At 36.3% G+C, this 22925-nt stretch overlaps 1 protein-coding gene across 2 annotated transcripts in view; it reads left to right on the forward strand.

Annotated features, from left to right (window-relative positions):
- The window catches only part of CARS1 (cysteinyl-tRNA synthetase 1), a 36278-nt gene that overhangs the window by 10222 nt on the left and 3131 nt on the right, over nt 1-22925 (forward strand). For both annotated transcript variants that reach the window (XM_072864447.1, XM_072864448.1), the window contains 17 exons: nt 233-329; nt 793-891; nt 1871-2020; nt 3252-3392; nt 4734-4822; nt 5962-6083; nt 7948-8060; nt 8614-8742; nt 8957-9086; nt 9410-9513; nt 10529-10626; nt 12094-12283; nt 12805-12873; nt 15710-15791; nt 20315-20395; nt 20782-20849; nt 22240-22299. In XM_072864447.1, coding sequence (XP_072720548.1) covers nt 233-329; nt 793-891; nt 1871-2020; nt 3252-3392; nt 4734-4822; nt 5962-6083; nt 7948-8060; nt 8614-8742; nt 8957-9086; nt 9410-9513; nt 10529-10626; nt 12094-12283; nt 12805-12873; nt 15710-15791; nt 20315-20395; nt 20782-20849; nt 22240-22299 — 1822 coding nt within the window. The remainder of the gene's footprint in view (nt 1-232; nt 330-792; nt 892-1870; nt 2021-3251; nt 3393-4733; nt 4823-5961; nt 6084-7947; nt 8061-8613; nt 8743-8956; nt 9087-9409; nt 9514-10528; nt 10627-12093; nt 12284-12804; nt 12874-15709; nt 15792-20314; nt 20396-20781; nt 20850-22239; nt 22300-22925) is intronic.

Raw genomic sequence — 22925 nt, forward strand, 5'->3', positions numbered from 1 at the left:
ATTTAGATGAGTGTATTACTAGAAAATAGTCTTGTTAGACGCAACGCTTGAGATCTAAGATTAAAAGCATGTTATATTATGTCATTGTGTGATTAAAAACTTACTAGTAGATGAGGGAAAATTAAAACTGCTGTAAAATTATTGACTCTTGAGGTTAAAGTAGTTTGTGCATAGAATAGAAATAGATTTGAGGTGTTCACTAAAAACACCCCTGTATCTTTTATGGTTTTAGGTCATACATCTCATTTGATATCCTGAGAAGAATCTTGAGGGATTATTTTAAATATGACGTTTTCTACTGTATGAATATTACAGATATTGATGATAAGGTAAGGTCTTTTTAAATTGCAATCTAGAATACTGTACTTTGAGCATGGAAGTCAGAGAGTCATATGTAATTGCCATTTGATAAGCCAAGATAAATCTTACAATTATTAACTTAGACATACATTTTGTACAAGGTCATTGACTTTTCTCAGTTTTGTAGCATTCCTATGATAGCAAAGCCTGTATTCTTGTATATAAATGAGTGTTGTCATAAATAATGAAGACTACACATTTTACAAAGGTAACTCATTTTATTTGCCAGTTGTTGAGAAACCTAATTAACTCTGTTGAGGTAGCTGATTAACTATGTATGGTGTGTTTAATTTGTATTACTGCATGTAATTCTTGTAGCTTGATAAATTTATAGGGATTCTGAAATGCCTTTGGTATGTAAATAGACTTTATTTGCACATTGTATAACTGTGTGTCGCTTCACAAAAATATTTTCATGTTTCTGCTTTGTAGATCATCAAGAGAGCAAGACAAAATTACCTATTTGAACGGTATAGAGAGAACAAATCAGCACCAGATCAGCTACTTGAAGATGTTAAAACTGCCTCAGAGGTGGGCACGGCATTTAATCCCTGCTAGTGTCTTAGGTTCTTACTCAGTAATGTAGCAAAGCATCTAAAAAGTGCCTCTGACTTTGCTACCTCCTTAAACTTTCTGCTTGTTTCAGTCGTTCTATTGAACTGGTACCACACAAATTAGAAATGTTATTGTAACTTTGATTTTCCATTGTTTTAGAATCGACAAGAGCTATCCATGTAAAAGGCATGCCTGATTTTTATGTCCATAGAACTTGTTTGTGAGTGCATGTATATTGTTATTGGGATATTGGGGAAAAAGCTCAAAAAGCATTTGGATATTTGTGTGTTAGCATTCAAACTTTAAAAATAACCCTTTAAAATAGTTTTTAAATGGTGGTATGTCCATAATCTTTTAACACTTGTGAGATTTCTCTTTTGTACCATTGATGACCTTGGAAAGAGCAAAAAGTCTCCAAAGCTTTAGGGATTTAATAAATTGTGTATGCTGGACTGAAGTAGGGGAAGGTGATTCTCTGGTCATTCTTAGAACTACAGATCACAAAGATATTATCAGTCTAATTAATTGAATATAGGCCTGGGAATAAGAGGCCTGGAAATTTTGTGCAATTATCATTGCCTGACATAGTCTCTAAGGATAGCATTTAATCTCTCTGTTTCACATTGCAGCTTCTCCTGTTCAGGTTTGTGATAATCAACCGTGTAATTAGGGTGATCAACTGCATAGAAAATGAAAATTACTAAACAATAGTAATGATGATGTAGTAATTTATGAAGTCTTTCTGAAAAACTGAATTCGGATGTGAACTAAATTCTTTTGACTTCACCTTTATTTCTGATGAGGAGTATGTTTCAGTAGTTTGATATCAAAGCTTTTTATGTGGCATAATGTATTATTCATCACTACCAAGGTACTATGTGGCTAAGATAATGTGTATGGAACATAGCACTACTGTACTGCAAGTTGCTTTCTAATTTTTTTTTCTTAATTGTAGCTCTTCTCAGTTAAATTAAATGAGACAACAGACCCAGATAAAAAGCAAATGTTGGAAAGAATTCAAAATGCAGTGAAGTCTGCTTTTGACCCTCTACAAGAAGCTGTGCAAGCAAAACTCCCTGCAGAAGAGATCAACAGATGTCATGAGGTCAGTTTGAGCTCCTTTTTGAATTATATTTGGCTTATAATTGTTAGGGGATTTGAAAATAATATTTAGCTTGTAGTAATTCCCTGAAACATTATGGAAATTTTTATTCATAAAAAGAGGAATGGTGGGCCTGAGGACTTTTTAGTACTTTGCATTCAATACAGGAAATTTGATCCTTGAATTCAACTATATAGTTTTTGGATGCTGTTTTTATCAATGACTTTTTTTTTCCCCCCCTCCCACTGTGATAATTACTCAGTTATTTTTACCTTTCCGGTGGGGATTTTTCTCTTGCATATATTTAGAATTTCTCTTTGACTTTTTTGTCTTGATGAATTAGTTTCAGTATAAATTACTGAACATGCATTTATGACATTCCAGTACTGGTGGCAGTTTTCTACACAGGTGTTTCCTTCTCTGATCAGAGAAGAAAATACATCCCAAAAAATTATGCTCAGGATAATCTTTATCCAAAGACAATAGTGACAATAATCCTGTTGACTTCATTGGGCTTCGGTACTGTCCCAGTAACCAAGCCAGTCAATATAACTACTGTCTTTTAGTAATTGGTTTCCACTTTCATCTTTTATTGCTTTCAGATTATTTGTGATAATTACTGTAGGAAGCATAGGGTATGTGCTCCCTTGTTGCGAAGACTCTTTCTCTAAATTATCTTTTAAAAAAAAGTCCAGCTATTCTAATATCAGGTGCCTTTATAAACGTTTATACTGACGTAACAGAATTTAAAAAACAACTAAAATTTAAGCAATCACACCTTCTGGGCTATATCCTATTGTAAAAAAAAAAAAGTCATCTTTTAATATAAGACTGAAATGTATCCTTGCTGATGTTCCAATTAGTCTTTCAAACACTTTTTAGCAATGTTCACAGTAAGGCTTCTGTTAGGATTATCCAGTAGTAATGGGGGGAACAGATGATGTGATATAACTGCAGGTCCCATCCAGTGTTTACAGCATAAATTCCACATGCCTATTTAAGTGATTGATATCAAAACAAGTATCACTTATCAGTTTATCTTCCTTCATCTGTTTGTTTAATCCGTATTTATGAAAGGCAATATGATAAAAATCTGGTAGAAGCATGGATTACTCTGTATTCATAGCCAAGTATTTTTCTTTAAGCAAACCTCTCTGTTCAGAATAAGATCTTTCTGCGGAGTTTAAACAGGGCAAGTCTTTGATCAGTTGCACTCACAATTACTGTTTTGTAGATACTGTTGGAGGAAGCCAAAGATTTGCTGTCTGACTGGTTGGACACAAAATTTGGCAGTCAGGTGACTGACAATTCCATATTCTCAAAGCTCCCCAAATTCTGGGAAGGGGAATTTCATAAAGATATGGAAGCACTCAATGTAAGTAAACAAACTGTTTTCTGTTCTAAAAGTATATGTGCTGTGCCTCATAATACCCATAATACATTTAGCTCCTTAATAGCTTTCAAAAACCTCATATTTCAACCTTATTGATAAAGTATTTCCTTTAATGTGAATAGGTAGCTGTTAAATTAGCACCTGTTCTGTTTCCATCCCAACAATCTTAAATCCGCTGTGTGTGTTACCAGAGCCAGTTAACTGGTGATCAAGTTTGACGTGCGCACTCCATCCCTTCCCCTTGGTGTAGCATGGGCTTATAATCATAAACCAATCCAGAAGTCTGCGATAGAGTCTGTTAGCTGCACAAGAGAGCCCTGCCAACCTCAGCATTTAGACTGACTACTTACCAGTCTTCAGCCACTAAGAAATTATGTGATGATGTCCTGGCTTCAGCTGGGTTAGAGTTAATTTTCTTTCTAGTAGCTGGCATAGTGCTGTGTTTTGGATTTAGTATGAGAATAATGTTGATAACACCCTGATGTTTTAGTTGTTGCTAAGTAATGTTTACACTAGTCAGGGACCTTTCAGCTTCCCATGCTCTGCCGAGTGCACAAGAAGCTGGGAGGGGGAACAGCCAGGACAGCTGACCCCAACTGGCCAAAGGGCTATTCCATACCATATTACATCATGCTCAGTATATAAACTGGGGGGAGTTGGCTAGGGGGCAGTGATCGCTGTTCAGGGACTGGCTGGGCATTGGTCAGCGGGTGGTGAGCGGTTTCATCACTTGGGGGTTGTTTTGCTTTTCATTACTATTTATTATTGTTGTTGTTATTATTTTTATTTTATTTTATCTCAATTATTAAACTGTTCTTATCTCAGCCCATGAGTTTTCTTACTTTTACTCTTCAGATTCTCTCACCCATCCCACCGGGGGGGGGGCGGGGGGGGGGGGGGGGTGAGCGAGTGAGCGAGTGGCTGTGTGGTGCTTAGTTGAAGCTAAACCACGACAGATAACAATCAAGGGCAGATTTGTCTGTTACAGATGAAATGCCGTATCATATGCAATGGTTCAGATCAGTGAAGGTTTATTTATTTACCTGCAAATCAGAGGGACTTACTGCCTGTTCTGTCAGAAGTGCAATATGTGGAAGAGCTGACATCTGCAGTAGTTTTTTGTTAATGTCACCTTAAAGGCTGAGGAAAAAATGGCCACAACACATTGTTTCAGAGCAGAAAGCTTGAAACAAGAGTCTTAGATTCTACTGTCATTTGCTTTTGAGCCAGTTTTTAAGCAATGTATAATATATATAGTTAGTGCATATTTGCATATGTATAACTATTTTTATATATTAAAAAAAATCTACTTTTTATCTATAGGTTTTACCTCCAGATGTTTTAACACGGGTCAGTGAATATGTGCCAGAAATTGTGGATTTTGTGGAAAAGATTGTGGATAATGGTTATGGGTAAGTTTGCTACTGGATGGTTTTGTTGTGCGCTTATACTTTATCAGAGCTAGAATGGTTGCTTTCAACACTTAACTGTGAACTGTTTTCATATGCAATAGTAGTCTTTTCCAGAAGTATTGTTTCGTCAAATAAAGAAACCTCAGGTTCCTTTACAAAAGACCCGTTATTTCTCACCAGATGCAAATGTGCTATTCTATACTTCTTATGATTTCTTACAAAGAGAGGAGTTCGATTATTAAATTTATAGGGTGAAATCCTCATTCATTAAAATAAATACTCAAAGTCCCATTCACTTGAACTGTGTTTGACTCTTGGCCTTCAGCAAGGGGTTTCAAAAATGGATGTCTGAGTAGATGGCTAGAAATCAGTTGTAAATAACGTAAGTTAAAAATAAAAAGTAATCATGAACTGTTTTTCTGTCATTGTCTAATATTGGTGAAAATCAAGCTAATACTCTAGAAGTTCCTAAGTATCATGATAGATTCCTGTCTGAAATTTTTGAGTTCTCTTTCTGTTAATAGCCTCAATTTTTTGACACGGATGTATTTTTATTGTGAAAAAAGCAAACCTGTGGTTCAAACTGACATAATTTATCTTGCGTGGTCTTACTTTAAACCTACATTGTAAAGTTTTCTTTTAAAAAGGCGGGGGGGACAGTTCAAAATTGTTTGCACTGAATTATCAGCATTCCTGGTGGTCCTGAAACTTACCTTTGTGTCAGAGTTTTTATTATGGTTGCAGTGGGACAAAATTAGCAAAGTGAAGGAGGACAAAATGGACTGTGAAACAAACATGATTCATATTAATATTATTGCAAAATATTAAAAGGGACCAGAAGTATTGTAGGTATTTCTTCTCTTGGGACTGTTATCTGACGTCTCACCTCCTATGTTTAACAAAAGATGTTAGTTGTTTTCCCTTTGATCAATTTTATTATGACTTCCAATGATTTTTCTGAAGTCTTAATGGTAAGGCCTTAAAACTCAGGCTCACCTAAGTAATCTTTACAATACTGAGCAGTACCAGACTGTACGTGGTTTCACTAGAGAGCTTAAGTTTAAGACAGTGATTTTTGGGATAAAATGCAGTTAAGTCTTGGTAGAAAGTTAGCTAAATAATGATCTTTAACTTTTCAGGTATGTGTCTAATGGATCTGTATACTTTGATACTGTGAAGTTTGACTCCAGTGAAAAACACTCCTATGCTAAGTTGGTTCCTGAAGCTGTAGGTGATCAAAAAGCTCTTCAAGAGGGTGAAGGTAAAAAGGGGAAATAACATTTGCTTAAGTTGCTGAAGAAACTGATGATGTGTTGATCTCTTCAATTGATTTCACTGACGTTTGGATCAAAGTTACTGTCAGAGTTGAATGGTTTACCTGCTGCACTTCCTTTACCAATAGATTTATTTTCCAAAGTTCTGTAGCTTGAGCCAGCATTTATTGAAAGTTTTTAATTGGAAAATACCAAGAGGTGTTATTCATTCTAGACTGGTTTTGGGTTGGGTTTTTTGTTTGCTTGGGGGTTTTTTTTGGTCAGAATTGTGAATAGCTCAGTCATTTGAGTATAGCCCAGTTATTTAGCTGTTCATCTGGTTCAAAGTAGGAGGAGCAAAGACTTGAAGCTGGGTCTTCCACATGCCAGGTGAAAGCTCTCCACATCAGGCTGTGGTTATTTAATGACAAATGTTTTGGTTCCTCTTTCATGCTGAGAACTCTTTTTACTTTGTAAACCTTGTTGTGTTGAACTAAATCCAAATATAGATTTTTCTGAGTCAAGCCATAGCAGGGGAGTAGCTTAAAATGCTCAATAAACCAGACTCATTAGTTATCTGTTCCTAAGTTTGTACAGTTTTAGTAGCAAATAATCCGCAAAGTCTATCAGAAGAATATTAAAAGGGTTTTATATAACACTCATACTAGGTGAAATTAGAGCACTCATGCTAGGTGAAACTAGCAGTATCTGAGATGCAGCTTAAAATGGATATGATTTTTTTTTTTTCTTCTTAATTCAAACCGTTATAGCTGAAATCTTCTATGTGAAATAAAAGGTGCTAGCTTAAACCACATCTTTGTGGTAACATGAATGTATCATTTCCACCACGTAACCAGTCACTTTTGTTGAATTGTTGTGTCCTTTTGCAAATAGGAACTGACGCTGAGTGATTAATGTAACTAACCAAGAGTATGCATATGTCAAGTTATTGCTTGTCAGCTTAGCTGCTTTGACTCGTTTGTGATGATTGTCCTTACCCTGACAGATAATGTCATTTTGACTATTACAGGCAGCAGAAATGCTAAGCTTTGAAAGTTGCAATTAATGTAAATAAAGGCATAATACTTTTATATTTAAAGTGCATAATGTTAGGTATCCTAAACAATTGAGATTGCAGGTATCTCAACCTGTACATCAAAATCAATTGACAAGTTTAACCTTGGCAGTTTTGTCTTTAATCTGTCTTGAACTCTTATGCGGTAGGTTGTATTGTTAACCACTTTTAGTCTTGGACAGTACTGCAGAAATGGTAAATTCCCTATGTTTTAAAGATGTTATAATGAGAGTACCACCTAAATGATCATAAGGAGCTAACAGCAAATAGTGCATAACACATCTGTAATGGTAACAAAACAGTAAATATAGCTATTGAACAACTACCAGCCATTCTGTGCAGCAACTGGGATTAGGGGTGGAAGAAATATCCTATGATCATGTTATGTGTGCAGATTAAGACAATCCTAGTCTTAATTTGGATCCTTCTAATTTTGGAGTAAATTGATTCTGCAGTCTTACTTGTCTATGAGTATAGGGTTTTTTGTTTCTGTATTTCTTTTTCTGTAACTGCAATATTGGAATTGTGCCTGCAGAGAGAATGTAGATGAATCTCATGTCAAAACATAGAAAGCAGTGCAGCTGATACTTGTTGTCAGATTTCCTGTCAACCGAACATTAATCAAAAACCCAAAGGATTATCAAGGTTAATTATGAGGAATTTTGAGGGCTGAGGTTTATTCTTTTCTTTTTTATTTATTTTTTTAAATTCACTTGATGTGAGGTATAGTGAGGCCAAAAATCAATAAAGCTGGTGTTTAAATAAAATATATATATTTACATTTTCTCTTTTGAAAGGTGACCTGAGCATCTCAGCTGATCGCTTAACTGAAAAGCATTCTCCAAATGATTTTGCTTTGTGGAAATCTTCCAAGCCAGGAGAGCCCTCATGGGACTCTCCATGGGGAAAGGTAAGGACATTATAATCCAGATTTAGATCTTCTACACCTTATTAGATAGCATGTTACACAAATACTTTGCCTCACCTCATATTAATAATATATAGATTATGGAGATCTTGTATTCAATCGTAGATTCTGTTGCTATGTTCATTTAATAATTTAGAATGTGTATCAGTCTCTCTGTTTGATACTTTTTAAACAGAAGTTTGCATGCCGGCTCACCATGGCTGTTACTGGTCATTTGTCCTCTATTTATCTGCAGGCTTTATCTGCAGTAATTTCTATATCCTTTTTTTCCTTGTGAACAAAAATATTAATGTAATTTTAAAAAGAATAATAAGCAGGATAAGCAAAGCATTGCAGATGTATATGCCATGTTTGATCTTTAAATCTAATAGTATACTTTTATGAAGCTGAGACTAAGAATCTTTTTTTCTTGGTAACTCTGTATCTCATTTCCTCAGGCGTGTAACTGCTTAGGGGCAGACCAATGAGGGAATGATACATAGGCAGGACAGGAAGACAATTAACTAGTAGGCAAGTAATGTCTTTTTCTTAACAGGGTCGTCCAGGTTGGCACATTGAATGTTCCGCAATGGCTGGATCCATTCTAGGAGAGTCAATGGATATTCATGGAGGAGGGTTTGATCTCCGATTTCCCCACCATGACAATGAACTGGCACAGTCTGAGGTGAATGAACAGGCCTTCAGTTTCTGCAGTGAAAAAGCAACGTGCTTTGCTTTGACTGCAACTTACACAAATCCATCAATTAATTTTTAAAACTTTATGTGTGTTTTGTATAAGCATAACTTCTTGTTCTCAGGCTTTTATTCTTAAATTATCCTACTTCATGGTATGTATATAAACAGTGTTGGGTTGTTGGGGTTTTTTGTTTTTGCTGCAGGCATACTTTGAAAACGATCACTGGGTTCGGTATTTTCTGCATACTGGCCACTTAACAATTGCTGGCTGTAAAATGTCCAAATCTTTGAAGAATTTCATTACCATAAAAGATGCACTGAAGAAGCATACAGGTAAAAATTACTTTGGAATTTGAATGTTTGTGATGTACTTTGAGTGGTGACTGTGGTAACTTTGTTATTCAGGCACAAAATGGAATTTCCAAAAATGGCTAACTTCAGGTGCCTTTCTTCTTCACTAACTTTAGAACAGCTTCCTTGTTCTTCTGTTCCTTGTCAGTATTATTTGTATGGATAATAGTGTTCTTGCTTTTTTTGGTAGATGTATTGACAGTAAGAATATTAAAAATTATGTTCTTAGCCACTGCAGTATTGGAGGCCATAAAAAGGCTTTAGATTATGATTATTTTCCTTGTTTATTTTGAAACTCCTAATAGCACGACAGTTACGGTTGGCTTTTCTCATGCACTCTTGGAAGGATACACTGGATTATTCAAATAATACCATGGAGTCAGCTATTCAGTATGAGAAGTTTATGAATGTAAGTAGGCTTCTGTTCCTTCTCCAGCTGTCTAAGCTTTGTGTTGCCATATGTGTTTCAAGGAATAGAATCCAAGGATATATAGGCCATATCCACAGACTGAGTTTGCCTTCTGAATTCATCAGGTGGGATGCCACAGTATTTGTTTAGCTACCATTGAACATTCAAGTCATGCAGATTCCACAGACAGCTACATTTCTCTGCAGCTGGGTGCCCCCTCCAAGTTTTGACATCTCTGAGCGGCTTGGCACTTACACGCAAGATTAGTTTCTCAGTTCAGCTTGCTTATAGGACTCAGTCCAACAGACACTCTCATAACATGTCTACCAGATCAGACTTTACACAAATATAGCCAAAGGGGAAGAGGGAGTATCATTCCTACCTTGTCTCCTCACCACATACATCGAGCATTTGCCTCTATGCCTTGCAGGCGCGTGTGAGGGGTCAAGCACAGTTCCTTTCCCTGCTTAGTTTGGAGCTGTGATTTAAACCCATGTTTCCCACAAGGAGGCTGTACAGCATTTTGAGATCATTGATCTTGGTCTCTCCAGCTGAAGCTATTCTGCTTTTTATTTAAAATGTTTGGTTTGGGCCACAGAATAAGTGAAAATGACTTTTCACCAAGCTGGATGCCCACATAAAATAGGCCCTCACTATAAAGCCATTTTTATTCTTCAGCTTCTGTTGCTAGCAACACACTTAAAAATCTGCCGTAAGAACTCGTGTCTAAACTTTTTTAAAATGGTATTGTATTTGAGCAGCTTGGTGTTAGAGTATCATAGTGTATCATGTAGTAACAGCCAAGAGATAGAACTGAATTACAGTCCAACTGTGATTTACAGAGTTATGCAAAATGTGTGGGTTTCCTTGTTTTGACAGACATTCAGTAGATCCTGGCTGAAACAGTGTTGAAATCATAAACTTTAGGAGGCTAATTAAGAAATAATGCTTTTTCATAGTAAATATTGGTTGTGTCTAATTTAAACTGATTTTTAGCTATGTTCTTCTTTTATAGGAGTTCTTTTTAAATGTGAAGGATATTCTTCGAGCTCCCACTGATGTGACAGGCCAGTTTCAGAAATGGGAAAATCAGGAAGCAGAGCTGAGCAAAAAGTGAGTGGATCATTCCTACTTCTCTGTGAATAGCCATTGTGTAGCTACATGGTTTTTTTTTCCTTGCAAAATGACTTACTATGTACATAGTGATATTTGTAAGTCTGTACATTTCCACTGAGTACCCCAAGTCTATACAAGCTAGTGAATTTAATCTTGCAACAGCTTTATGAATTATAGATGAAATTGTTAATTTCTCTTTCATTTATGTTAAGTACACTGGCATGCCTCATTGCCCTGTTTGTGAAGGGAAAGATAACTTTTTTGTTAGATAGGTGTCATTTTCTACACTACTTGAAATGTTGTCCTTCTATCTGAGAAGTGATTGATAATTCACAGTGTTTACAACTGGAAAAATAGTATTTTACACATTTCAAAGTGCAGTGAGAAAACTGAGACAAACAGAAGTTAAATGACCTGACTAAAAGTGCAGAAGATCAGAGTGCCAATGTTTGAAAATGTGTTATTGAGAGACAGTGATCTCAATATTGCAGTTTTTCACTTTTATAACAAAACTACATTACTGTTTGTAACACGAACGGCTTCCTATATGACTTCTATTATGAGTGAAATTTAAAATAGAAGGATCTTATGCTGCAGTACTAAAATTGTTCCTAGTTCAGTTCACTGTTGTGGACAGAGATGTTGACTATTGAAGGACCAAGTGCAGATGCTTCTGTTTAGTGATGTCCTCTGAAAATGTCATCTTGTACTTGAGGTTGGTAGAGATAACCCTTTCTTTAAAAAAGGGGGAAGACAGTAAGTAATAGAGATGTCAAAGGGAAAGGGACAAAGGAGTGGGAGGAACAGAAGATACGCTTCATGGATATTTGGTTTTGTCTCCTTTCTCTACCACTTCTCTTTCTCTTTTCTCTTGAAAAAGTATGTTGTTTGAAACAGTAGTACCCCTTGCGTGATGAAATGGTACTTAATATACTGTATTACTTATTATGCCTAGTCATGAACATTACAAAGGTTTACATGAATTTATTCCTTGTATCTGCTTGTAAGAGCTTCATAACACTTAACTTTGTGGTAAGTTAACTTCCAAATTGGTGCTCCTCACTGGAAAGATACTAAATAGAGTACTTGGCTGGTACATAGGAATAGGAGAGCAATACTGGAAGAAAAAAAAAATAGTAAGCACAAGAAGGTACTAAATAATCAATTTATGCTGCTTTTAAAAACTGGTATGAAAAGGTCAGTTGCTGAAAAAGTGTTAGATGTAATTTGTTTGGATAGTTGTTGCCAGTTAGATTATCGTGCCTGCCTTTGTCCATAGCAACAAAACAGCAGCATCATGATAATGCCTTTTTCTTGCTCATCTGTTTTTCCTTCAAATATAAACTATGACCAACAAAAGATTATCTCACTTTTAGGTCCCCTTACTCTTCTAACAGAAGTTCTTCAGAGTAGGTTGCAGATACTTTTGACATCAATAGTAAAAAAAATTTTTTTCCTTCTTAGTTTTTACGACAAGAAGGCAGCAATTCATGAAGCACTGTGTGACAATATTGACACTCGCTCTGTCTTAGAAGAAATGCGTTCATTAGTCAGTCAGAGTAACTCCTATATTGCTGCAAAGAAATCTTCCAGACAAATGCCAAACAGACTTCTTTTAGAAAACATCAGTTCCTATCTCACTCAAATGCTAAAGGTATGTAATAGCAAGTAGTAACATTGCTATTGCACTGTGCAATTATAACTGTTGTATTTTTCAAGTATGTAGGGATCTGTACAGTCTTTGTTTAAAACTTGTAGGAAACTAGAGATCTTCCACACACACCCCAACCAAACCAACCCCAAACTGCAGTGTGTGCTGCAGCAGGAACAATTTGGAGTCCTTTATGTTACATTATAATTTCAGCTAATGTTTTGTTGAATAGTGGAGAGCCCCTAATACATGCAAGAAAAATTAGACAGTAGAAAAAATATGAAGTCAGAATGGCAAATCTGACAGCTTTAAAGCTAAATCTGAAAGCTTAGTATGCTTTATCAATTAAAAACCAAAACATCTTCTTGTTAGAGCAGTGAATTGTGAGTTAAAGGAGAACTAAGTGGCTTCAAAAACCTAGTAGATGTGATTTTGCTCTAGTTTTCACATACCTGTGACTTGATGTATACAATCTTTTCTTTTTTTCTTTTTTTCTTTTTTTTTTTTTTTGCTCCTTTGACCAGATTTTTGGTGCCATAGAAAGTGATGACGCAATTGGTTTTCCTGTTGGAGGGAACAGTCAAAACATAAATGTAAGTGAAGGACAAAGTACACTATACAAAATTACTCTGTGTCCTTTGAAAGCTTAGGTTAGATAAAGTGATTACATTACTGATATGTAGCTGAATTACATTCTTTCCGCTTTTAACATTTGAATCTGAAGTAAGTAATTGGCGTAGGAAGCAGGATTTTTCTTTTATGAGAGTTGGGGTTTTTTATAGGTTTGTTTGACTTAATGACAGACAAATTGTATAGCAACCAGAAAAAGAATTATCTTGTCTTCTGAATGATGAGTCTGTTTAAGAAACCACATGTTAACTACAGACAACACATGCTACAGTCTAAAGTCTCATTACAAGTATTTGTATGTTAAGTAGTTTCAAAAATATAATTATACTGATTAAACTTCCTTGTGGTACACCAAAAACCAGCCTGGAGGCAGCTGGAGTTTTATCCACATTTCAATCTCTTTCTGATCTCATTTGTAGCCATGCTTTTTATCTGGCTTTTAAAGGCTGTTTTGCTTTGGTCACCCAGCAGTTCCACTGTGATGCAGAATTTTTCTGGAAATACTTGGGAGATACCTGATGAAAGTGCTTATGGGCCCTGTAATAACAGTAATGTTTTGTGGTGCAGGCGGGAGAAATAACTCTATATGAAAGCTATCAACTTTGCTCTCTTTGTTCATGTGAAAAATTTGACATAGACAAATCAGTGCTGTTTTTCAAGTATGGTCACACCTTTGAATGCAGAAAAATGTTTTTCTGTTCCTGCTTAGAAGGAATAATTAAAACATTTGTGGTGTAGTGAAAAAGCTAAACTTTTTGTTCATCAAAGGAAGAGGAAAGCTTGCTTGTGGTTGAAGAATGTGAATGAACACTCATCTGATAATTGCCCATGCACATTAACAAGGATAATAAGGAAGATGCTCAGCATTCCATATCAAAACCCATCAATAGTGAATTTTAATTTAGCTCAGAATTATTTTGAATTTCAGAAGAAAGGCAGTACCTTAACACTTACCTTTTTAGGGAAAATGAAAATTAAAGTCATATTTAGCACTTCATTCAGGCAGTGTTTACAACAGATATGCTTTATGGAAGGATTGGCAATAGCTTGGAACAAGAAGCTAAGCCCTTTCTCTCCTTTGAAGTAACATTGCCAAGGGTAGTAGAGTCAGAAGAATCTGTGCAGAAAGAATCCTGTGCACACCTGTTAGCATGCTTGTCAGAAGAATCTTGTGCTAACACCTGTTACACACAAGAAACTCCTGCTTTTATCACCTAGGACTTTACTGGTTTTAAGCATTGTAATATAAAGATGCATAATATCACAAATGTTTTGGCTGTTTCATTAAATATTACACCCTCTTTCAATCTTCCATGCAGATACTTATTTTTCTTAGCAAAAATTACCAGGTGAACTTTCAAGGTTGGAAAACTTCTCATTAATTACAGAAGGCTGTGGATCAGGCCTATTGTTTTTTTCTCTGAATTGGAGATGAAGGAACCAATAGAGTCATTATCTCCAAAAAAGGCACAAGCCTCTTCAAAAGCTCTGAAAAAACAACTAGCTTAATTACCATAGTTCAGTAATTTACTTGAAAGGGGATAGAAGAGATTTGAAGTCAGAAAACCTCAGGTTCCATAGTCTCATTTTCCAAATTAATTAAGCGTTGCTGTCAAGTTAGTTATTCTGGAAATAAAAATCTTTCTTCTTTAAATGACTGATAAAGTAGTGACAGTGCATGCTTTCCTGACACCATGTAATTTGCATGTTGAGCTAGTTTCAGTGTAGAGGGGCTAGTAGAGATGTGACTGTTGTTCACTTTCCAGAGTCTGTTCTTTCTGCCAACCTTGTCAGCAATGGTTCCAGTTGTGAAGCTGATTGCATAGTATTCACATTTATGAAAAGTTTAAACGGAGCTCCTCAGCTCATTTCATATAGGCACTTTTAGAGCATAACAGACTACCTTGTCTGTTAATTGCATAGAAATTTGTCATGGAGATTGAACAGATGGGAAAGACACGTGGAAACTGTAGGGGAAACAAAAGCATGCATTTTTTTCTCTCTCTTCCCCACCCTCCAAAGTAATGAAACTTTTAATTTAAGCAGTCCCCTGGGTGCCTGGCTTCTCCTCTTGGGATTCCAGAGAAGTGCTGGCAGACAGCGCTGATCTGTAGTTGTTTTTGTAATTGTTCACTGCTGTTTACTAAGTGCTTGCTGTTGCTATTCACTATCATTGAGAGCAGGATTCTCAGGACTTTTTCTTTGAGCTTTCATGACCAGCATTTACTTACACCTGAAATAATTCAACAGTAATGTCTCCCCACTTTTTGTGGGGGAGGGAGTAATGTGAGGAATACAGACAACTGTACTGTATTGGAAATAAATACAATTAGCCTAAGCCAACATTTGAGGAACAGATCTATGTTCTAATGAAAATAAGTCCTAACATCAGTTTCACCTGGTATTATGTCTGACAAGCAGTTGGACCTAAGTAAGACAACACAGGACATGAAGTGGTAAATTCATCTGGGTGCTATTTTTATCCCTGTACTGCATTATAGTTAGCTGGACTGTAGCATAACCCTGTGGAACTGATGTATCTGTAACTGAAAGGAGACAAAAAAGGAATGGGGAGAGGCAGAACTTCACAAGTTGATTTTATCTGCACAAAACAAAAATTGACAGCTAATGCAAATTATCATCTACTCTTTGACATCGATAGAGCAATGACAATTTTTATTGATACAGATCTGCCCTGAGGGTCAAGTTCCATCCAACAGCACATAAATATAAAGTGGGTAAGGACATGTTTTATATCTAAATGATGATTAGCTAACTGTAGAAATAATTATCCTGCAGATTGAATCTACAGTGATGCCATACCTACAAGTTCTTTCTGAGTTCAGAGAAGGAGTGCGACAAATTGCCAGAGAGAAGAAAGGTGAGAGTTCACTTTTTCCTGTATTGTTGCACATGAGACTCAGAGGTTGTAGGAATCAAACCGGAGGGGTGAGCCAGCTGATACAGTCTCTCTTTGCTTAGAGAATAAACGTAAGGCATCTTTAAATCTGAGTTGGTTTGAGTATTTGCATCTCTGCTACCTGTCTCTTTAATTTGGGAATCTTTTACAGGCTGCTAAACTCATTTTCTTTTAATTTCCTAAAGAATCTAAAAGTTCTGGAATGAGGAGGACTAGCTGTTGTTTCTCTAGATTAGGGCACTCCCTGCTTTCTAGGTATGAAAGTACCCATGATCTCTTCCCCCCAGGGAGCTTGTGTTCTCTTAAAAGTTTAGATTGCTACACAATGATACTGTCTGTGTTTAAATAGCCTGAGATGTTCGTTCTTATTTGTTAGCATAGTTGGAATACCCATCAGCTACCCTGAAGGTAATTGAGCACTCCCTTTGGAGAATTCATTTCGGAGTTTGCTAGAAGTTGTTCTAGGCGCTTCCCCCCCCCCGAAAAGCTTTGATCATGCTGTGTGTGTTGGCAACAGAACTATATAGTGTTAAAAGGGTTGTTCCATTAAGCCCTCTTTGATTTTACTGGTTGATTAGTTCCTACTGGAGCTCTTACTATTTTCTGCTGTTCCCTGTGGAATTTTACATGTCTTCAATATGTATTTGATTCTTATTTTCTTAAAACTTTACACTGAGATTTGTACTTGAAGGCAAAAGAGAGCATTTTTAATATATATAACATATATAAATAACCCATATATTATACAGAAATATAAAATTACTTGTAGTGTCTGGTTGATAATCTATTCAGCTGGCAAAGAATGTGAACCTTAATTCTGCTACTGTTTTGAGTTCTTCTAGGGGCTAATAAGTTTACCTTAAAAGCACAAAACTCTATTTGTTAATGTGACTACTCAGCTATTACTGTCAAACTCCTGTAGGCCTAATTGATGGTGAGAAATAGGCTTATTAGTTCCAACAGCAAATATTTTCTGTAATTTGAATTAATTCAAGAAGTTTGTGTGTATCTCCTCAGCTAAAAATGTGACCTTTGGTTTTTCAGTATTTAACGTAAATACTAATTTTATATGAGGCTTTTTTTTCTCCTTGCTTTCTGATGATTGAGCTAAACTGATCCTCACTCTTAACAGTGGTAAGGTTTAAATATCACGGGGCTTCTTGTAGATTACTTTTAGAACATACTTAGCGCTAGACTGTTTACTGGCACTTGAGTTTCTTACTTGGAAGGTATTGATTTTTTGCCTGAAATAAATTGGGCAGTAAGAATAAAGCTGGATCTAGTTGCTATTTGATTGGGGTACAGAGCACTCTGCAGTTTGACCAGGGAGGCACGTTTCATTAAACTGTTTGATATATGGAAGCTGAGTGGTGGTTGGCAGGACCTGTACTGACATGCTACTGATTTGTTTCCCTGTACCCATTAGATTCTTGCTTGCAGGAAGTGTTAAATTACTGCAAAAGTTGTTCTGATTAATGGCTGGCGATACTGCCTCTACATGGTTGTAAGTGAAGGGAGTTTCCACATCATAGCCCCATGCTGGCAGGATGGTGTTAAATATTAATTGACGTGATCTGTGTTGCTTTAAGTATTACTAGAGGTTAAATAAAAAGTATGCTGCTTCTGTAAAGCTTGCAGAGTAATACAAATGTCCCCATCCGTATACATATAACTGCTAAAAATGTACCTATAGTTCCAAAACATTTCACAGAATAGCCATTTGTAAAACTTTGGTTTTTGGTAAGAATCAAAATGTATATACTCTACACAAATTTTACCATCATCCAGAATGGCTAACATTCAAACATATTAATAAAATTAATTCTCTATTTTATAAGCTTATTAGTATGCAAACTGGAGACCTGCACCGATCATTTCCAGTTGAGTCTTGACTTAATTTGTGCACATATCTAGCAATGATGGTAAACAGAAAAAGGAAAACACTGTGCTAGCTGTACAAAGGAAAGAAATGCAGAAAACCTCTGCAAAAGACATCAATGATTGATTGGTCAGAGCATCTCTATATTGTGCATCCTGATGTTTTACCTGAGTACTTCACCAACTGCAAAGACCCCATATAGTTGTCTCTGCGAGGATGCACAGTGGAGCAGATCTGTGCTCCAGTGCCATCCCCGATGCTTGGGAAGAATTCTCGTTAGTAACAAATTGTTATTCAGGTGTTTAAAAGGAGCAAGTCTCTTCAGTTGTTGTTGGTTACTTACCTCAGGACATCTGCTTAAATTGACTATCCTGTGGTAAAGGTGTCTATGACTGAACTCTGCATTTTAATTTGCTGCCATGGGTGCTGGTGCCATGTGGTATCTTGCTCTAAGCTGCTTCTAGGACACAGTGGGAAACCCTCTGCCTAATGTATCATGAGTTGACCAGAATTAGGACAAACTTGTTCATTGTAACCGTGCGTGCTCTCATCTTTTGCTGCCAGTCTTAACATCCAGCATTCTCAAGGTGCTTTCTAAGCTCCTCCTTTTCCTCCTCCCCATCAGTGTTCCCATTCACAACAGCACAACATCTGTTTCACGTTGGAGACTCTTCGGCTTGAAATTCACAGAAAGTGTAAAAAGAGGTCTGGGAAATAGTCACAGGCTCAAGGAGTGCCTAGCTGCCAGGGTGTTCATGGGCACTGATGGTAAGGTTGTATCCCACTGGTTTCCTGATCACTGTCCTCAGTGAGGATGAAGGCTTCTATCTTGGGGCAGCCCATAAACAACCCCCTACCCAATCCTTAAACATCTTTGCTCTGGAGGTACCACATGCAAAGAACAGGCACATTTCAGCCCTAAGAAGCATGGTGTGGACTCCTCTGGATGACAGAGGATTGATCAGAGGATGTGTCCTTTCATAAATAATACATGTTTTGTTATACATTTCTCATTATTCTCTACCTTGATGGATTTCTTCTTCTTAAACTTTCAATTACTCATTATTTCAGATACGTAAATATTTATAACTGAGCAGACAGTGTTTTATTGAATAAGCAGTAAGTGTCTCTGATACATTCTTGATACAACATGTGTAATTCCTTTGCCTAGGTTAAAGTCAACACCTTTTAGTGTTAACAGCCAGTGAGGTGATCTTATCCCTTGTTTATCTTAAGGGCTTCTTTGGAGTTGCATCAAACATGAATGTGCTTCACTGTGTATAACTGCTCTGGATCAAGAAAAATAACAACTTAGTTCACGGCAGACAAAAGAGCTTCTATAAAATGCAGTGCTTTCCTCTACAAAGAGAGAGCTGCAGAACACTACCATGCAATGAAATAGGGTGGCTGTTCCTTTTTATGGGATTAGGATAGTCGGTGCTCTGTTCACTGTTCAGCTGAGGCTCTGAGAATTATGGAGGAGACGAAGGCTCAGGGATGGTACTTGTATCTACTGATACCTGCAGTGTTTAGTACAGCATCTGGATGGTAGCTTCTACTGCCAGAATTATTACCTTTGAGACCCCTATTACTTCTTACATTTAACCAGCTGAGAGTTGCTGAAAGGGAGAACACTTGCTTATTATAAGCACGTGGTATCATCTAACCCAAGTATCTATCTTGTCACACTTGGTAAGTGTTTCCTCATAAATACAAGACTGTCTATAAAAAATACCACTGAATTAAGTTCACAACAGCAACATACTGGGTCTTCTTGATGCATTTTGTTCCTCTTAACTGTTCTGCTGCTTCTTGGCTGATACAATTTCTCATCCAAGTAAGTATCTTGTATGAAGATTTACTTTCCTCTTAAGACTTGATAGCATCTATTTCAGCTAAATCTTGAGTTCTTAACCATGTGCTGTCATCAAAGGCTCTTTGATAAGTTTGCAAGGAAAAAAAAATGTTAGTCACGATGTCCTGGTCACCATCTAGAAAGCCAAATCAAAATTCTCTGTTCTGCTGCAACTGGCTTGCTTGAAAAAAACTGGCTTGGTCAGACTAGGTAATAAAGATAACTATCTGTAGAAACAGAGGATGTTTGGATTACAGTTGCTATAACAAATATATGTGTAGTTATCAAAACAACAAAATCATAGTCCTTCAAAGGCACTGTTAGATGTAGCACAGGATATGTTGATTTGTGATTTTTCTAAAATAGGGTTCTTAACCCTTCTTATTGGAAATCCTACAGCAACCATTAGGATCTGCCTGAGTCATATACCCTTGCACTATACCCTAGCAGAACTGTTGCATCATTCCTGAATTTCCTTGGATTTTCTTTCTGTTCCCCCTCAGGAACAATGAGTGTATCTTGGGAGAAATTTATGAATTTCAAGTCCCTGCAAAGGAATATGCTTCTTCTCTGTGTAGCTGAAAGAAGGTAGAACTTACTTAAAAGGTTTATCACTTTAAAACAAAAGACCTTTCTCTGGCCTGTGTGAGAGAGTGGCAATTTCTTAATTGCATTTAAATAACTGTAGCAGGACAGAAGTATACTTTCACCAAATCTTACTTCACTAAAAGTATTTTTCATGCTCTGTAGTAACTGAAGTGCTGCAGTTGAGTGATGCTCTTCGAGATGATATCCTTCCTGAACTTGGTGTTCGATTTGAAGATCATGAAGGTACCCAATTATACGTCTTGCAACTTTGTAGGTAGCTGGTTTTATAATCTTACTATTTTCATAAGAAGTGGATAAACAACCTGTCAAGACTAATCTGGAATAATCCAACAAACTCAAGGACTGCAAAGCTATAGCATATCGTATTTCTGATGTATGAATATGTATTCTAGAACGGTATATCAGAAAATATGTATAGACTATAAAAATGTACATTGCAATATTTTTGATCTTTTTGTATAGCACCTAATTTCTTAGTCACTTTTGAGTAGTCACTCAGTTATATTTGCATTCAGCTTGCAAAAAGAAAACAGTTATCATAGGGTAAATACATTTATCTTTGACTATTCAAGCATTGGAAACTCATTCATCTGTTTTTGCTTCTTTAGGACTTCCAACTGTGGTTAAATTAGTGGATAAGGACACGTTATTGAAAGAAAGAGAAGAAAAGAAAAAGGTTATTATTTTAAGTATTCTATATTTTTTAAATTTAAAGTAAAGTGTAAGCTGTGGATACTCTTACATTTCTTTGATAACTTGTAAGAAAAATCTTAACAGACTAGCAACAAGGAAAATAACGTAAGAGAATTGATACTAAAATTTGAGTGGTGTTCAGGAAAAGAATTTTTGAAACAGTAGCTTCTTGAAAATTTTGTATGGGACCTAATGAATACCTGTAAGGTTTTTTGGTTGGTTGGTTGGTTTTTAAGATCTTCATATAATTAAGGGATGTTGAGTATTGCATGCGTACTGTCTTATCTCTCTGGAAGAATGATTCCAATGAGAAGCTAATTCGGACTTCTTTTGTCTGTACAAATGAAGTTGACATTTTCCATAGAATTGTATTTATCTGATATGTGAGAACAAAATGCACTGGCTAAATCTTAATAAATGTAGTACAGATGAATGAGATATTCAGAGTGTGGGGGCAAGAATTCACATGTTACTATATAAAGATTGTGAATCCTAATTCACATGCACAAGGTCTGTACAGAAACCCTCCTTTTGGCACTTCCTAGCATTAATATTTGACTTTGTAACATATGAAAGTAACACTTCATATGTCTTTCTTCAGTTTTAACAAATAATAAAATCCCATCATGACTAGAAATGTTTGGAAGACTTTCCAGCATTTCTCCTTCCATGTAGATGTTTTTTAGAAAAAGGAGAAGTATAATGTGATTTCAGCCAATTCTAGATGTTTTCATCAAAAAGACATTTGAAGGCAGTTTGTATATAGCTGCTGGGTGGAGCCTGCAGCTAGAGTACATTTTCCCTGGAAACAGTATTATGTTCAGTACTGGCAGAACCCTTGGAGAACTGAGAGGTCTCTCCTAAGCAAGTGCAGGATGAGACTTTTTAATATTTTTTTTAAGTTTTATAAGTTGGCTAAATTTGGATAGTTGTTTCCCTAGGAACATCAAGGGATACAACTGCTTCTTGAGAAAGTGTAATGTCCTCACAGTTTGAGGCAAGATTTTAAAATATCAGCAAAATACGGTCTTTTTTTTTTAAAGTCATTTGCAAAAGATTTTTCCCTGTGAAAAGGCAGGACCATTTCTTTTGCAGGCTTTGTAGGTATTCTTTCATATGTATACATTTTGCATGCAAAAGCATTCTGAACAGTTAAAACTGGTTTAACTGTGAATAAAAGCAAATGAAATCAAAGTTGTACAGTGGGAAGTATCAGACAATCCTAATTATAAGGCATGGTGGTTTTGCTGCAGGTCATGCTGCCTGTTCTGTCTGTAATTAGATATCCAGGGGAGCTAGCTGGCTCAGATTTTCAGAAAACAACCAAATGACGTAGTTAGTTACCTTTTACTCATTAACATTGCCTTTCATAGATTGAAGAAGAGAAAAAAAGGAAGAAAGAAGAAGCAGCCAGGAAAAAACAAGAGCAGGAAGTAAGTGTTGAGATCCTTTTAACCTGGTTTTGAAGAAAAGTGTTAGTAGCAATAGTCATATGCAGCAAAGATTACATTAGAACACAGGCTTTCTGCCCAGCCTTAACTGGGCCTCCTTTTTTTTTTTTTTTTTTGTCTACAATTTCCTGCTCAGAATGACTTTGGCTTGCAGTTCAGATTTGAATATCCAGCTCCCATTATAAAGAAGCCATCTTTGAAAACACAACTAAAGGCTGCAAAACCTTCTTAGAAGATTTTGTAGCACATATCTCAGTCTGTAGACAGTACTACTTCCTTAATGGCCAAAGTAGTATCTTACATGCCTGTTAGAGAAGATTTTGCTTGTGTCATTATTTTCTTCCCTTTCCAGTGTTGTAGGTATGTCTGAAAACAGGGTGTTTTTTTCTCTATAATAATCCACCTGTTCCCTACGATTGAACTCTGAAATGTAGTGTTTTGTAAAAACACATTCTGTCTCTACAGTTGGAATTGAGATAGCTCAAAAGTTTTAGGCTTTGGATGAGGAGTAGACAGCCAGAGGAGATGAACTCGTAAGAAGAAAAGATTGTTTGCCATGCTGATGACTCAGTACAGGAAATGCACTCCTGGGTTAAAAGAGGAAGTAA

The sequence above is a fragment of the Ciconia boyciana genome, chromosome 6 (genome assembly GCF_034638445.1).
Source record: "Ciconia boyciana chromosome 6, ASM3463844v1, whole genome shotgun sequence".
Taxonomy (NCBI): domain Eukaryota; kingdom Metazoa; phylum Chordata; class Aves; order Ciconiiformes; family Ciconiidae; genus Ciconia; species Ciconia boyciana.